This window comes from Schistocerca cancellata, chromosome 1 (genome assembly GCF_023864275.1).
Source record: "Schistocerca cancellata isolate TAMUIC-IGC-003103 chromosome 1, iqSchCanc2.1, whole genome shotgun sequence".
Lineage (NCBI taxonomy): Eukaryota > Metazoa > Arthropoda > Insecta > Orthoptera > Acrididae > Schistocerca > Schistocerca cancellata.
This window is the reverse complement of record NC_064626.1, coordinates 441,339,706-441,357,802: the sequence shown is the minus strand read 5'-3', so window position 1 is coordinate 441,357,802 and position 18,097 is coordinate 441,339,706. Positions and strand designations below refer to the sequence as shown.

The window sequence follows — 18,097 nt, the reverse complement described above, 5'->3', positions numbered from 1 at the left end:
GCACAGCGGACACACCAGGAACCGCGGTGTTGGCCGTCGAATGGCGCTAGCTGCGCAGCATTTGTGCACTGCCGCCGTCAGTGTCAGCCAGTTTGCCGTGGCATACGGAGCTCCATCGCAGTCTTTAACACTGGTAGCATGCCGCGACAGCGTGGACGTGAACCGTATGTGCAGTTGACGGACTTTGAGCGAGGGCGTATAGTGGGCATGCGGGAGGCCGGGTGGACGTACCGCCGAATTGCTCAACACGTGGGGCGTGAGGTCTCCACAGTACATCGATGTTGTCGCCAGTGGTCGGCGGAAGGGGCACGTGCCCGTCGACCTGGGACCGGACCGCAGCGACGCACGGATGCACGCCAAGACCGTAGGATCCTACGCAGTACCGTAGGGGACCGCACCGCCACTTCCCAGCAAATTAGGGACACTGTTGCTCCTGGGGTATCGGCGAGGACCATTCGCAACTGTCTCCATGAAGCTGGGCTACGGTCCCGCACACCGTTAGGCCGTCTTCCGCTCACGCCCCAACATCATGCAGCCCGCCTCCAGTGGTGTCACGACAGGCGTGAATGGAGGGACAAATGGAGACGTGTCGTCTTCAGCGATGAGAGTCGCTTCTGCCTTGGTGCCAATGATGGTCGTATGCGTGTTTGACGCCGTGCAGGTGAGCGCCACAATCAGGACTGCATACGACCGAGGCACACAGGGCCAACACCTGGCATCATGGTGTGGGGAGCGATCTCCTACACTGGCCGTACACCACTGGTGATCATCGAGGGGACACTGAATAGTGCACGGTACATCCAAACCGTCATCGAACCCATCGTTCTACCATTCCTAGACCGGCAAGGGAACTTGCTGTTCCAACAGGACAATGCACGTACGCATGTATCCCGTGCCACCCAACATGCTCTAGAAGGTGTAAGTCAACTGCCCTGGCCAGCAAGATCTCTGGATCTGTCCCCCATTGAGCATGTTTGGGACTGGATGAAGCGTCGTCTCACGCGGTCTGCACGTCCAGCACGAACGCTGGTCCAACTGAGGCGCCAGGTGGAAATGGCAAGGCAAGCCGTTCCACAGGACTACATCCAGCATCTCTACGATCGTCTCCATGGGAGAATAGCAGCCTGCATTGCTGCGAAAGGGGGATATACACTGTACTAGTGCCGACATTGTGCATGCTCTGTTGCCTATGTCTATGTGCCTGTGGTTCTGTCAGTGTGATCATGTGATGTATCTGACCCCAGGAATGTGTCAATAAAGTTTCCCCTTCCTGGGACAATGAATTCACGGTGTTCTTATTTCAATTTCCAGGAGTGTATTTCAGTCTCTTAAAAATGGTAACTCATTATAAGAATATTAATTTTTACCTCAAATACTAATATAATATAAAATCAACTGTAGGTTAATAGAGACGATCGTCTCAACGTATTTATATAATAAGGTGCTTTGCGATGAGGGCGACAAACTTTGAAAGACTATAGGCCATAAACAGAGGAGCAATATCAACGGATGTCTTGTTTCAAGGTGCCGGAAATGTTTTATCATGCGAGGAGCAGGAATTGGAAAGGTGTCACGAATAAAAATGTGAGAAGTCACCCAGAAAAGACATAATTTAATAACTGTAAGAAATTATTTTTCTTTTGCATTTAAAAACATGGAACTTAACATTTCCAAAGGACTATCAGGAAACAGGTAAAAGATTTAATCGAGAAACTCTCAGCGAAGTTTCACAGCGTTATATTACGTAAAGCTTCTTTCTGAAACAAATCGAATAACAGCCAAAGAGATTTCACTTAACACGTATTTCAAAGAAGAATTCATCAGTCAACGCTAAACATCTATCATGGACTGTGTGGGTGGTCCCGGCGGATGTTCGAGTCCTCACTCGGGCATGTGTGTGTGGGTTTGTTCTTAGGATAATTTAGGTTAAGTAGTGTGTAAGCTTAGGGACTGATGACCTTAGAAGTCCCACAAGATTTCACACACATTTGAACATTCTGAACATCTATCGACACGTCATCTTACAGCAGCATCCCCAGACAATTACAACAAGCAATGGACACTTATTAGCTAATATAGAATATGTTATTCAGAGAGATATTAGCTGAAATCTTTAAGTTGGATCCGAATGACTCAAGCTAGTTCTATAAGAGAATGTAGAAAATGTAAACAACTGCGCCCAACATTCTTCAAATAAAACAAGAAGTGGTAAAATTATTACAAAAATAAATCATACAAGGTGATCATAAGAAATGTTTCATGAATTGCAGGCCGGGCTCACATCCAACAGACAGTAATTACTATGACAAAAACAGACAGCAAAATTTAGTAGTGCAAGTCAGCCAAACAAAAATCGGTGAACCATTTGATTAAAAACTGGTTTAGCTCATATGCAAAACAAATAATATAAACTTTCATGCACAGTGCATATATCCGAATTACAACTCACGATACCTACACACTAGGATGTCACCAACCAAGTCCAACCATCGCCGGTGCCGACAGCCTTGTGACGACACTTCCCACATGAATCCTATAGCAACAAACATCAGATCGACATCCACGGCCATCATCCACCGAATCAGAGCGACTTTTTCTGAGGCATTTCATTTGATATATTGGACAATCATACGTACACTCTAAATGATATTGAATAACACCCACGAGGCTTCTACTGAAACAACAAGCTGTAAAATTAGTATATAGATAATGCTTGTAGTGTCCGTGTCCACACAACTGGTAGCACTTACCCTTGGACGGCTATCCTGCAGTTATTGGTGGATAACGAGTGAGAGCGAGCTAACTCGCATTGTCGTTAACTGGGCATAGTAGAGAGAAACACGGCCGCTGGCGGGATGCAAAGGAGGCGGTTGCTTAATTAGACAGGCAAAGAGATTACCAGTTTCTCGTATAAAGCAGCCAAAGTTGCAAGATTCAGTTTTGTTGTTCAACTGATGTCTAGTTTTGAGTTACCTAAACCCACTTCCAAATAACTGAAAATGGGTTCAGGTAACCCGAAACTTCTTAACACAACCTGCTGTCTCATTATTAACCCAGCATTCTGGAAATCCACAGATAGATTACATCACGCTTCCGGTATCATGTCGAAGCTTTGCACGGATTGACATGCTGAAGACATCCTCATTAACCACTCAACTTCAGGCACAGTAGCTGACACTTCACAAGCTGCCAGGTAGTTAGTATCCCTTTAGCTATTTCACATGTAAGAATCCAGATAAAGTAAAAAATAAGAATTATTTAAAATTTGTAACATGACCACGTTTTACAGTGCAGTGGTAGGCAATGGAAGACATGTTAGTCGTGTTTTTGAGCATCAGCTTCCTGACACTAGACACACACAGTTCCGTATGTTTGCTAAACAGAAAGAAAATGGAGAGAAAGAGCGTTTAGTTACCTCCTTGTGGTGCGTCTTAGGTCATTTTAAAGATGGAAACCGGCTACGATTCTATATAGTCATGTAATTTGCTAAACTGCCTATAGATTTCGTGGATTTACTCACATGTTTTGACTCTATATGAATACCAGTTCATATTTCCTACAGGCTTGTGTTAGTCATCTATGACTGGATTATGACAATGAAACTGTTATCATCACCTGCAACAACAACAATTTGTTCCGCTCTAGAAAGTCTTCAGCTAACCAGTAGCAGTTAACCATCCAATTATTTTACAATCCAGTTCTGGCTTTTAAATATCAGCCACTGCAATATTTTGACTGCATGGTTTCTAGGTGCCTGCTCCATCAGTTTGTGTATTTTCTTTACTGTAAGGGTGTTCAACAAGTAATGCAACAAACATTTTTCTGAAAGCGGGTTCGTTTTATCCAAGACTCCAATATACCATATTATTCCTCTTTCTTTCGGGTACAAAAGCCTATTTTTCAATACAGTTTCCTTTCAATGCGACGACCTTACACCACCTTTCCGAGACGGCCTATATGACCGCATGGTACAAGTCTACTGGTCGATGTCAGAGCCAATGTCTTGCTGCATCAGTAACCTCCCCCGTCAACCACTTACTGCTTCCCAGGGAGTGCATCCTTCATAAGGCCAAACAGATGGAGGTTGCGACATACAGGCTGTAGGGTGAGGAAGAACAGTCCAATCAAGTTTTGTGAGCTCCTCTCGGGTGCGCAGAATTGTGTGAGGCCTTGCGTTGTCAGTGTCCACGATTTACTGAGAGTAGCACAATAGACTTCAGAGTCGATCGTTGCACCAGAGGGAGGACATCAGAATACTCGCTTCAGAGTTCCAGAAGATCGTGCCCATGACTCTGCCGGCTGGGAATGCAGGTTCGAACATTTTCTTCCAAGGAGTGGTGGTGTGGTGCGCCACTCCATTGGTTGCCGGTGTAATTCCGGTTTGAAGTGATGAACCCAAACTGATGGACTAGTGTGTCAGCTCTACCAACGGAGACTTTCAGCTGAGCAGTGACCGAGGGAGATGGCGCAGTGGTTAATACACCGTTTAAAACCTGCGTCCAGCCATCCAGATTTAGGTTTTCCCGCCATTCCCCTAGATTGCTCGAAGCAAATGCCGGAATGGTTCGCTTGAAAGGTCATGACCGACTTTCTTCCCCATCCTAGACACAAACAGAGCTTAAGCTTCGTCTCTGATGATCTCCATGTCAACCAGTCTTAAATCCCAATTTTCCTTTCCTCCTTCTTTGAGCAATGAAGAGTCTGATTGTGATCCGTCGATCACATCAAATGAGAGTGTCTCCACGTTCCAACACCGCAGCAGTCACAGCTGTGTCTGGCCGTCGGGCACGCGGAAGATGGGGCAGGTGTGCGCGACCCTGTTGCGATGATAACCAACGACGCACCTAACGACTCACCGTGTATTTCTTCACTACCAAGTCTCCCTAGACGTTGTTCAAGCTTCTATGAATATCTGCGATGCTTTGGTATTCCGCCAAAAGAAAATGACTGTCTCTACTTAGAAAGCAGCTCTGTTGTGTCCGCCCCCGGTAGCCGAGTGGTCAGCTCAACAGAATGTCAATCGTAAGGGCCCGGGTTCGATTTCCGGCTGGGTCGGAGATTTTCTCCGCTCAGGGACTGGGTGTTGTGTTGTCTTAACCATCATCATATCATCACCATCGACGCGCAAGTAGCCGAAGTGGCAAAAAATCGAAAGACTTGCACCCGGCGGACGATGTACCCGACGGGACGCCCTAGTCACACGACGTTTACATTTATTTACCTCTGTTGTGCTTCCCATTTTCAATCGTATGTGTAGCGCCGCCACTATTGGAACTTCACGAAACTGTGGGGTGCTGAAGCGGAAGTATTCCACGACGTACGACAACAAATTTAGTATTTTTTGAAACCTAAACTGACCGAAAAAACTGTGTTGCATTAGTTATTGAACGCTTCGCCTATTTCCTCATTCCCTTTATACATGTTTAGGTACTGCGTAATACATTCGTCATTTTCATTACGCTGTAATGTATTACCCTCTTCTACTCTCACTAATCTTACTTTTGTGCTCTACTTTCTCTTGACGTGTAAATTTCTTACTGTGTATCACCCAGTTTTTATGATTAATGTTGATGCTATCAATATTTTTTATTATTTTAATCATTGTGTCCTTAACGGTTCTTGCAAAGCTAAAGTTAAATGAGTTGTATTACGGTGCGGGGATACCAATAGATAGATGTTGAAGCCGGCTTCAGTAATGAAGAAAATCCCAGTGAAAGGAGTGGCTCTCCTATACGCTCGAAGGTGGCGTACTCATTAATAAGGCCCGACTCTGCAGCAGTCGTACTGCACCAGGCAGATATCTTCCTCTTCTGTAAACCTTCGTATGGGAGAGCTGACAACACTAACGTTTTCTACGTACAGTCTAAGGATGTCGTAATCACTACTGGCACTGTATGCGTTTCAGCTGACGTTCGACACGTTTACGGTGGGCAAGTTCGTGTCGTTCACGAGCGACGGCTGCCCGGACGGCCACATGAGCATCCGGGAGGCGGGCCGGCCATCCACGGGCGGGCAGTGGTGCGGCAGCGCTTGGGGCTACACCGTCTACTACAGCGAGACGCCCTCCATCAACCTCACCCTGCTGCTCTACAAGCTGTCCGAGCAGGTCAGTGTCTGCAATAACTTTCAGTCTTAAGCTAAGGAAATCTCGATCCGCAAACCCTCCAGCCAAAATGTTAAACGAAATTAACTGTTCAGAGCTTATATTAAACGAAGAAGATCAAGTAATTCATTTTTATTTAGCTTAATGCTCTTAAGGCTTTAGTAACATTTGCACTCTGCATTGCAAGAACCTACAGTGATGTGGTTGAATATCAGAGCACTAGCGGCAGGGCAAAGCATACAAAGCAGACTACAGATATCCTGGGAAGAACAGTATTTTGCATAATTGCTGTCTTTCAGAGACACTCTACCACGAAATATGAAAGCGGTTGAGAAACCTCAAGGCGACTCCTCCATATGGCAACTATAGCAGCATTCAATTGTTGCTGTCATGGTCTTCAGTCTGCTCTGATGAAGCTGTCCAGACTAGTATATCGTTGGCAAGCCTCTTCATCTCCGAACCTGCAACCCACATGCTTATGATCCTGCTTACTGTATCTGTACCTTGGTATACAGTTTCTAACCTTACACTTCCCTCCATTTCCAGACAGATCTTACCTTTGTCCTGTAGTTGGATGTACGTGTTCTATCAAGTTCCTTTGGTCAAGTCGTCCCATAAAATTCTTCTTCTTCCCAGTTTGATCCATTCCCTCCTCATTCGTTATTCGATCTACTAGCCTTGATTATTCTTCTGTAGCACTACATTTCAGAAGCTTCTACACTCCTGGAAATTGAAATAAGAACACCGTGAATTCATTGTCCCAGGAAGGGGAAACTTTATTGACACATTCCTGGGGTCAAATACATCACATGATCACACTGACAGAACCACAGGCACATAGACACAGGCAACAGAGCATGCACAATGTCGGCACTAGTACAGTGTATATCCACCTTTCGCAGCAATGCAGGCTGCTATTCTCCCATGGAGACGATCGTAGAGATGCTGGATGTAGTCCTGTGGAACGGCTTGCCATGCCATTTCCACCTGGCGCCTCAGTTGGACCAGCGTTCGTGCTGGACGTGCAGACCGCGTGAGACGACGTTTCATCCAGTCCCAAACATGCTCAATGGGGGACAGATCCGGAGATCTTGCTGGCCAGGGTAGTTGACTTACACCTTCTAGAGCACGCTGGGTGGCACGCAATACATGCGGACGTGCATTGTCCTGTTGGAACAGCAAGTTCCTTTGCCGGTCTAGGAATGGTAGAACGATGGGTTCGATGACGGTTTGGATGTACCGTGCACTATTCAGTGTCCCCTCGACGATCACCAGTGGTGTACGGCCAGTGTAGGAGATCGCTCCCCACACCATGATGCCGGGTGTTGGCCCTGTGTGCCTCGGTCGTATGCAGTCCTGATTGTGGCGCTCACCTGCACGGCGCCAAACACGCATACGACCATCATTGGCACCAAGGCAGAAGCGACTCTCATCGCTGAAGACGACACGTCTCCATTCACGCCTGTCGCGACACCACTGGAGGCGGGCTGCACGATGTTGGGGCGTGAGCGGAAGACGGCCTAACGGTGTGCGGGATCGTAGCCCAGCTTCATGGAGACAGTTGCGAATGGTCCTCGCCGATACCCCAGGAGCAACAGTGTCCCTAATTTGCTGGGAAGTGGCGGTGCGGTCCCCTACGGCACTGCGTAGGGTCCTACGGTCTTGGCGTGCATCCGTGCGTCGCTGCGGTCCGGTCCCAGGTCGACGGGCACGTGCACCTTCCGCCGACCACTGGCGACAACATCGATGTACTGTGGAGACCTCACGCCCCACGTGTTGAGCAATTTGGCGGTACGTCCACCCGGCCTCCCGCATGCCCACTATACGCCCTCGCTCAAAGTCCGTCAACTGCATATACGGTTTACGTCCACGCTGTCGCGGCATGCTACCAGTGTTAAAGACTGCGGTGGAGCTCCGTATGCCACGGCAAACTGGCTGACACTGACGGCGGCGGTGCACAAATGCTGCGCAGCTAGCGCCACTCGACGGCCAACACCGCGGTTCCTGGTGTGTCCGCTGTGCCGTGCGTGTGATCATTGCTTGTACAGCCCTCTCGCAGTGTCCGGAGCAAGTATGGTGGGTCTGACACACCGGTGTCAATGTGTTCTTTTTTCCATTTCTAGGAGTGTATTTTCGTCTAGTATTTTTTTTGGTCCATTTTCCATTTTCCTACAAGCTTACAGATAAAAATACCTTCTCAAAAAATTTCCCAGCATTTCATCTTATATTGCTTTTTAACGAAATCTTTCTCCTCAGATATGCTTTCGTTGCTATAGCCATTCCGCATTTGGATCCTCTCTACTTCGGCCATCATTAGTTGTTTGGTCGTCCAAACATAGAAAATCATCTACGTCTTCTAATTAAGATTTTCTAATTCCTTCAGCATCGGTCGCTTCAATTTGACCTCATTCAGTTACCTTTGTCTTAGTTTTGTTCGTTTTGATCTTTAATAATTGTTGGATCTATTGGGTTACTTACATTGCTGTCTCTATTCACTGAAGTATTTGAAAGGTTGGTTAAGTTACAACGCCACTTGTCAGCAGAACTGCGCAAGGATCGTTTATACCCTACCGGCGTACAGATTGGTGGTGTTTTCGAATTTCGCTTTTATTGTGCTTTTCAATAAACACGGAAAATTCGTCTAAAAATCGTAGTACGTAATGTGACACCGCATTTTCTCGGCGGCCAGCCGTTGACATCACTAGTGACCGTCTGGTGAAACAGGTGATACAAAACGGTCGTGATATTTTTGGAAATACATTTTATACTAACGAGAGTCATGAACCACTCACTTCACCCACGAACTTCATCGTAAGGGTAGCAAGTAAAGGGTATTTTCACCAACTCCTGTCACACACTTGTAGTCGATGTGAGGAGGCTTAACTGATGAACTGTTGCATAGCAACTTATGTCTGGAGAAGATACGATGCCCTTTTAGATCATCATCATCATCATTTAAGACTGCTTATGCCTTTCAGCGTTCAGTCTGGAGCATAGTCCCCCTTATAAAATTCCTCCATGATCCCCTATTCAGTGCTAACTTTGGTGCCTCTTCTGATGTTAAGCGTATTACTTCGAAATCATTCTTAACCGAATCCAGGTACCTTCTCCTTGGTCTGCCCCGACTCCTCCTACCCTCTACTGCTGAACCCATTTGTCTCTTGGGTAACCTTGCTTCTCCCATGCGTGTAACATGACCCCATCGTCTAAGCCTCTTCGCCCTGACTGCTACATCTATAGAGTTCATTCCTAGTTTTTCTCTGATTTCCTCATTGTGGACACCCTCCTACCATCGTTCCCATCTACTAGTACCTGCAATCATCCTAGCTACTTTCATATCCGTAACCTCAACCTTGTTGATAAGGTAACATGAATCAACCCAGCTTTCGCTCCCATACAACAAAGTTGGTCGAAAGATTGAACAGTGCGCAGATAACTTAGTTTTGGTACTGACTTCCTTCTTGCAGAACAGAGTAGATCGTAGTTGATCGCTCACTGCATTAGATTTGCTACACCTCGCTTCCAGTTCTTTCACTATGTTGCCATCCTGTGAGTATATGCATCCTAAGTACTTGAAACCATCCACCTGTTCTAACTTTGTTCCTCCTATTTGGCACTCACTCCGTTTATATCTCTTTCCCACTGACATTAGTTTCGTTTTGGAGATGCTAATCTTCATACTATTGTCCTTACATTTCTGATTTAGCTCGGAAATATTACTTTTCAAACTTTTAATCGAATCTGCCATCACAACTAAGTCATCGGCATATGCAAGACTGCTTATTTTGTGTTCACATATCTTAATCTCACCCAGTCAGTTTATTGTTTTCAACATATGATCCATAAATAATATGAAAAACAGTGGAGACAGGTTGCAGCCTTGTCTTACCCCTGAAACTATTCTGAATTTTAGAAGCGAAACAAAATCGAATCGGTATTGTACGTTTGCCGCATTATAGAAATTTCTCATGTAGTCAATTACATAAACTGCTCCTTGTGCCGATCATCCTGGTCCTCCCAAAACCTGTAAATTCAGAATAAGTTCTGAATGATTTGATCAAAAACATCTGTTGTCGGATGTATGATTTACAGTAAACCTTTAACCAATGCAGCCACGTGTTACTGTGACTGTACGGAGAACTCATAAGAAAATTACACGACTACAGAAGGAAGTTTCCAAAACATTCGTCTGTATTTTTACCAGGAAAATCGTGTACCCCTCAAAGTAGACGGCTTATAATGATGTATGGTCCAATAAAATGTGGTCTTCGGTTCTACAGCTACGCTCTCAGGTACAGCAAAATTATATTTATAATGCCCCCATCAAATGGCAGACAACCAAAAAGAGGGGAAAGTATGAATTTCTGATTTGGTATTTGATTCATATACTGTCAAGCGGGAAAAATGTACATGGTGTTGTTTCAGAATTTTAGAGACAACAGCTTAAATTGTAGTTTTTCCTGGAATCACCAATGAGAAGCTTTGTTGTCTTTCGCGGTTGGCTGCACATTCACACTGAATTTTTAACATTGTATTCGTCTTTTGACGCCATTCCGACGATAATAAAATGTGAAAGCTATAAGTACATTTGTCTTCAAGGACCCACTGAGAGACAAAGTGAAGGTAAGTGAAGATATTTTTCACACTGTGCTTGAATTTTCTATGACAGATATGTAAAGAGGAAGCAACACCTGCCAGATCGTTGTACCGAATCAATGCCAGAAGCACAGAAGACATAATTCAGTTTAACCATTCTGTTCTCCAAGTCTCTCATTGCGTATATTTTTCCTCCACGATGAATCAAAAACTAAATTTCTTGTGAAGACGCCAAACCTGGCAGGTCTTCGAGAACCTGGGATTTGCTTGAGAATGCGAAGACCATATCTTCGTTGCTCGGTTCCCAATGAAAACAGCAGAACTGACAGGTCTTCGACAACAGGTGATTTGGTTTTGATTCCAAAGACATAATATTTATGGCTGTATTTCTATTAACGACGTCAGAACTGACCTGTGTTTGAGACTTGTTTGGGAGACCAAAACGGGAACATAGTCACGTCGCAAAAATCTGTAATGTTTCATTCTGTACTTATTTCTAGTACATCGAAATCTGTTCTTGATAGCCGCGCAGGGTAGCTGTGCGGTCTCAGGCGCCTTGCCACGGCTCGCGCGGCTCCCCCCGTCTGAGGTTCGAGTCCTCCCTTGGGCACGGGTGTATATGTTGTCCTCAGCGTAAGTTAGTTTAAGTTAGATTAAGTAGTGTGTAAGCCTAGGGACCGATGACCTAAGCAGTTTGGTCTAATAGCCCATAACACAAATTTTCATTTGTTCTTGATATTAACTCATCAAATTTGAGGTCGTGGAAGACGTTCAACGCTAGAGCTGTAAAACTACCGTGGCTTACAGTGCAATATCGTAACTAAGCACAGACTACGGTAGTTTTGCAAGTAGCTTTGGTCACTTAAGGTCGTAAGTGCATTACCTTTAGGTTAAGTGTGTTGCATACCTATCGGGCATTACCTCATACCAAACTCTTTCTTCACGTATGCAGCCAGCGTCTTACTAGATTCCCCTAAAAACCGGAAGCGTGAACCCCTCTAGCAACTGAGTGGTGTTGTATGAAGAACCGGTTAACGTGCGCAACACTATTGTTTCGCGTTGTTACCCTCCCACTTAAAAGTAAGCTGTATTTATAATATGATTTAAACCGTCAATACTTAATTAAAGTTTCATTCGAAAATTTTTGATTTGTAACGCGAAACGGAGGAACGGTGCTGTGAAAATGAAGAATAGAATACTGGTTTATCATATAGTAGTAGAAAAGGTAAAATAAAATAAATGCTAAAGAAAAATATATCAAACATCGCTCCAGTAAATCGTCGAATTTAAGTAAAATATATTTCTATTATTAATAAACAGCTTCCGTATTTATAAATAATAATAGGAAACTATTTACCTTTGATTATAATGAATAACATACTATGGAGTACTAAATCTGGTCCGCAGCTTGTGGTCGTGCGGTAGCGTTCTCGCTTCCCACGCCCGGGTTCCCTGGTTCGATTCTCGGCGAGGTCAGGGATTTTCTCTGCCTCGTGATGACTGGGTGTTGTGTGATGTCCTTAGGTTAGTTAGGTTTAAGTAGTTCTAAGTTCTAGGGGACTGATGACCATAGATGTTAAGTCCCATAGTACTCAGAGCCATTTGAACCATTTTTTTACTAAATCTATATATCTGAACATACAAATTGAACGTGCATCAAAATTTGTCTGCTAACATAAAAGCTCAGAAGTTACGCGATCTTATTACTTATAAAATGCAATTTATATTCTGTAAGGATATAAAATAGACAATGGACCGACACTGAGTGACGTGTTGATGTAATTATGTGCTAAAAACCAACCAAACAAACAAACAACACGAATAGAAGTCGTCGGCTTCCAGTTTCTCTGTTACATTTTCATGTATGTTTCTTTTCCTAATTATGCTACGAATACTACCGGTAATGCTACCACTTAAAAAACTAAACTCGTCCCTCACAGTCCATGAAGGCCCAAAGGTACCGACCGGCCGCCGTGTCATCATCAGACCACAGGAGTCACTGGATGCGGATATGGAGGGGCACGTGATCAGCACACCGCTCTCCCGGTCGTATGTCAAGCTTCCTAGACCGGAGCCGCTACTTCTCAATCAAGTAGCTCCTCAGTTTGCCTCACACGGGCTGAGTGCACCCCGCTTGCCGACAGCGCTTGGCAGACCGGATAGTCACCCATCCAAGTGCTAGCCCAGCCCGACAGCGCTTGACGGGAACCGGTGTTGCCACTGCGGCAAGGCCGCTGGCTATCGTACTATTTAGTACGTCATTCACGTAGTGCATCAAAATACTGAACCACAGTTCTTGTAGAGCGCAGATCCATTAAATACTCGTAGAAACAGGACCTTATGAACTCGCCCAAAAATTTATTTAAATTTAGTTGGTCCTGAGTCATAAAACAGCAAAAGCCTTATTGCTTTGAGTGAGACGCAGTCTTTTATTTTTCGCAGGGAATCGGCTACAACTTCAACTTTAAGTTGTCGTATAAGGTGCTGCGCGAAGAGGAAGCGCGGGTGCGCTACGGCAACCTGTCGGCAGCTTCCAACAGCAGCAGCGGCGGCGCCAGTGGCAGCGGTAACGGCGTGCCGGCGTGGCGCGGCGACCTGGTGCCCGGCTCGTACTGCGACCGCGTGCTGGAGCGCTGCGACGCGCGCGCCTGCCGCGTGCAGTCGCCCAACTACCCGGGCGTGTACCCGCGCAACGCCACCTGCTACTACCGCGTGGAGCAGCGGCCCGTGCCCAGCGGCCGGCACGCGCTCATCGCCGTCAGCCAGCGCCACTCGCACAAGGTGCACATCAAGGACCAGGTCGCCGAGTACGACCGCACGCAGCGCGTGCTCAGGTACGCTCGCTGCCGTTTCAGAAAAGGCAGTATCGTTTCTGCGGAATTTTCATATGCAGTTTTGGATCGCCACCCTCACTCACCCTGCAACACAACTCTCCTTTTCCGTTCACGGATGATCCAATGGAAGAGATGCTGTCATTCCACATACGCTCCAGCTCAACAACTTTTGTCACTGTGGATATTAAGACACAAATAAGCTGGAGTTACTAGTATTACTTGGAATGCTGGTTCCTCCGTATTTTCAGTCTTTCCTCGATACGCAGTGCCTTTCTTGCAGCATCTCCCACTGCAGTTCGTTGATTTACAAACAGTGCGGCGTTCTACGTAAAAAAAAGTTTTTCAGATGACTCATTGTATCTCATGCTACAGGTTTCATATACACGTTGAAGAAAAAATTGCTACAGGTTTCATATACATGTTGAAGAAAAAATTCCACAGTAGGCGATCGGGATAAGTCCCTCATCCCAGTTCAAGAGAAAAGTGTATCTACCAAAATCTAGTCTTGTCAATAGATTTAATACAAATGCGATTTAAAATATGGGGCTCTAGGATGCATGGTGGCCGACAACAGTAGCATGAACTCCGCGGTGTGCCAGAGCTGACCCATTATCTGAGTGAGACAAGGCAATCCCATAAAGACTTGATGGTGGAGTCGCTTTTGTGCGAATTTTTTTTTCAATAAAAGCATTCGACTGTTTGCAATTTACACCTACACAATGCGGTATCTTTTGTATTTCTTTCTGTTACCACCTGCTTTATTTAGGCATTAAGACATTACACAACTTCTTAGAGACGTAAACGACAACTCAGTTTCGTCAGTGATACGAACAAAGGCAACAGAAAATAACAGTGTATACAGTAACATTGTATCCAATGGGGTACAAAAAACGATAGGTAGGCTACTCTTAGATTGCAGTTTATGGTACGCACAATAATGCCATTCTGTACATTCTGAACGTTCTGTACATTCTGAACGTAAACGCACGAGAAATATTCACTTTAGAGAATATTTTCAAAGCGACTATCGTGCGTCTGTAAGCGCTTCGCCAGTCTCTGCACCTTACTTTGCTCGACCGTACGCAACACTCCTTCATCCACCATTGCTGAAGCAGCATGCACGCGAGCTATTAAATCATGAGTAGAATTCAATAAACTTCTGACTTCAAGTGTCCACGCAAATAAAAGCCTACTGGATTAAATTCCGTGAAACGCGAAGCCAAGAACATTCGATCACCAAGACCATTCCATTTCCATGGCAACGCTTCATTTAAATAGTTACCCACATTCATTCTGATGCGGGGCGGTGTGCCATCACACTGAAACCATAGCTGCTACCGAGCAACAAGTGGACTCTTTTGTAATGCGTCAGGCAAAATATTGCAAAGATACGTAAGACACAAGGGCTCATTCAACTTGCACGGCAGTAGGTAAGGGCCCAAACGCAATCCTGTCACGATTCTAGCCCACACGTTTATGCCAAAGCGTACCCGAACACCACGTACAAGAGTGACACTTGGGTTGTGTTCCGACCAATAACGGCTCTTGTCCACGTAAAAACACCTTCACAATGAAGCTACATTCGTCAGTCCATATCGCATTATTTGTAACGTGTTAGTTATCTTACTCCTGGTCCAAAAGCCTGCGCTCTTCAGGGTCACCACTTCTGGAGTAAACGACGGTTTCTACGCTCTACTGTGTTGTCGTGGAAGTCGGTACGTCTCCTGCCTCGTCTAACGTAAAGAATATGTTTCAAATGGTTCTGAGCGCTATGAGACTTAACATCTGAGGTCATCAGTCCCCTAGAACTTAGAACTACTTAAACCTAACTAACCTAAGGACATCACACACATCCATGCCCGAGGCAGGATTCGAACGTGTGACCTTAGCGGTCGCGCGGTTCCAGACTGAAGCGCCTAGAACCACTTGTACACACCGGCCGGCAACGTAAAAAATAATTTCAGGCCCATTACCAGAATCGATCCGTCATTCCATAATTTCACTTATGCTGCAGAGAAGGTGACCTTGAGCCAGGCGTTTCTTCCTATTACTTCGGTGGTCGATAGTTCTGTTGGATACCATTTTTGGACATGGATTTATTTCGCAAATTTTGTTCTTCAAGGGACCATCTACAGTAGCTCCGAGTTTTTTGGTACTGTATTACTGTGCCCTATACGTCAGTTCTAGAGGATCACGAACTCCCTAAAAATATCCAATTCAGCTCTACACAGTACGTCAGAGGTTACAGGCAACATGGTAGACCTACAGGGTCTCTTCATATCGGCCCACGAGAAATGAGCACGTGGCTGACGGTTGCTATGAGACATTCGCCACATCTTGTGAACATATGTTTCAGTCTTAGCCAAGTGGTCAGCAGCAAAGAATGACTCTCCCGATACACACTTTCTTCTATAACTCACCTGAGTCGTTAACGGTAACCTCGGTGTACATTACAGGGTGTGGGAGCAGTGTAACGTGGTGCAGGACTACCTGACGATTTACGACGGCTCGTCGACGACGGACCCGGTGCTGGTGCGGCTGTGCGGCGGCGACGCAGTGCCCGACATCGTCAGCAGCGGACCCAACATGCTGCTGGAGTTCCACACCTCGCCCTACGACAACCCCTTCCACCCCGTGCCGCTCAGCTACTTGCCTGGCTTCGAGCTGCAAGTTGAGGTGAGTCCTGCCACGTTTCATTGCTATTCGCTGTGGCTGTTGCTACACATGTAATTAGTAACAAGTACTTTAATAATTTGAGAAAACCCATGGGTAATGTGCTAGATAAATGCAGACATTTTCACTGTTGAACATCCCCTCATTTTCAAGGTAAAAATTAAAGGTTTGACGATGGAAATCTCGTTTGCGAGGCGGCACAGGTTGTTTGCGGTGGTTCTTATCTTTTTGAATATGCCTTTTTTTTATTTTCTGGGTTGTCTTACCCGCGCACCAAAGGTTTAAATTACAATGCATAGCGATCTCTAGTTTCATTAGTGCCTAGAAGGAAACGGGTAATTGGTATTTGATCATTCATTACGCCGAGGAACCTCAAGCTTCACATCACTTTTCTTGTTCAACTACCTGAAGAAAGTTATTTGTCTCTGTTGAGAAAAAGTACCAAGAGAATGCAGTAACAGTTGCCATACTTGGTACCATGGCTACTCAGCCGTAGTCACAGTGTGTCACTGAAGGGTGTTTTGGGCAATATTGGCGGCAGTATTTATTGCCATTCTTGCTGCCGTCTCATAACTTCGGGATAAGTTTTTGTGTCACTGTCGATCCAGTTGCTGCTGACTGGTCCAGCTCTAATCACCAAAAACTAACAGCGAGATACTAATAGGAGCTATCGGACTTCCCTGCTCTCTGCGACTGGTCACATTTCACTGCCTGCTGTCTGCTGTGATAACTTTAGAAATTCGCTCCGTCGTAAGTGAAGCTATTACCAACGAAATCAGCTGGAAGACGATAGTCATTGCTTCGAACGGCAACGTGTTGACAGGACCATTGTCCTGTCATGATTTATAAGCTCAATGAAAGGAAGATTATCAATAGGGGAACTGTTTCAGCTCATGTTTCTGAACTCGTAAGCCTTGCTGGTGCTTTCACTGGCTGATAAAATGTCCGATACAGTTTTCTAATTTAGAGAACATGCGAAAATTCGTGTACGTATATCTTCATACTCTGTGAAATTACACAAACTGAAAATATGGTTTATTGTAATTGACGTTCATGTAACAAACTGATCACAAACGTCAAGAACGTTCGAAGTAATTCATATTTCAGCTACAAGCTGCTTTCAGGGAATAATGTTTTATTGGGGACTAGTTTTGTAGGAAGTAACATTTTCAAGCCGACTAAAAATTACGTTCTAACGGAAACACCGTGGTAGGAGAGCTTAACAAGACAAATTTAGAATCCAAGTTAACAGCTGTTTCGTGATTATGGATTGGAGTGATCTACGGAATGGTTTGTTTCCTAGGCCTTTTTGCTGAATTACATAAACATATCGACTCACGAACAGTGTTCACATACACGTACTACGAAGATGTTTTAATTTCAATGTGTTTTTATGTCTGTTTCAAATCGAACTTCGAAACAAAACTAATGGTCAACAAAGAATTGTTCACTAAGAGCAGTACGAATTCATTCAAATTTATTAGAGCTAAGTATCACGTTTTACAAAAAAGAGGAAAGTGTTCTTTTCTATGTAACGTTGGTAGCATTTGAAGACGCCTTGTGGGCTTGAGGTTTCTTACAAGCAGACAACGCACCTAGTGTCGATGAAAGAACAAAACCTCTACAAACAATTAGAGTGAGAAAACGTCGCAATCTTTGTCCCTGCAAATAGTTGAAAAGAGATGGATTGCTAAGTCTGTATTTCCATCCACCCCTGTAATACCACAGACGATTAGCCACATTGAAAGCGCGTTCTCATAACTTGGCAACTACTAGCTGGTAGCTAAGATAAAAAATGAATGGTTAGAGGCTGACGTGCGTTCGGGGCCGAGGATACTAGATATGGAACTGTAACGTTACAGGTAAGGGCGAAGCGTGAGTACGGGTAACA

At 45.1% G+C, this 18,097-nt stretch overlaps 1 protein-coding gene across 1 annotated transcript in view; it reads left to right on the top strand.

The window, feature by feature from the left end:
• Positions 1–18,097, top strand: part of LOC126181718 (uncharacterized) — a gene marked incomplete at its 5' end in the record, with an annotated part of 89,602 nt that overhangs the window by 54,244 nt on the left and 17,261 nt on the right. Inside the window, 3 exons of the mRNA XM_049924796.1 lie at positions 5,906–6,106; positions 13,142–13,533; positions 15,990–16,209. Coding sequence (XP_049780753.1) covers positions 5,906–6,106; positions 13,142–13,533; positions 15,990–16,209 — 813 coding nt within the window. The remainder of the gene's footprint in view (positions 1–5,905; positions 6,107–13,141; positions 13,534–15,989; positions 16,210–18,097) is intronic.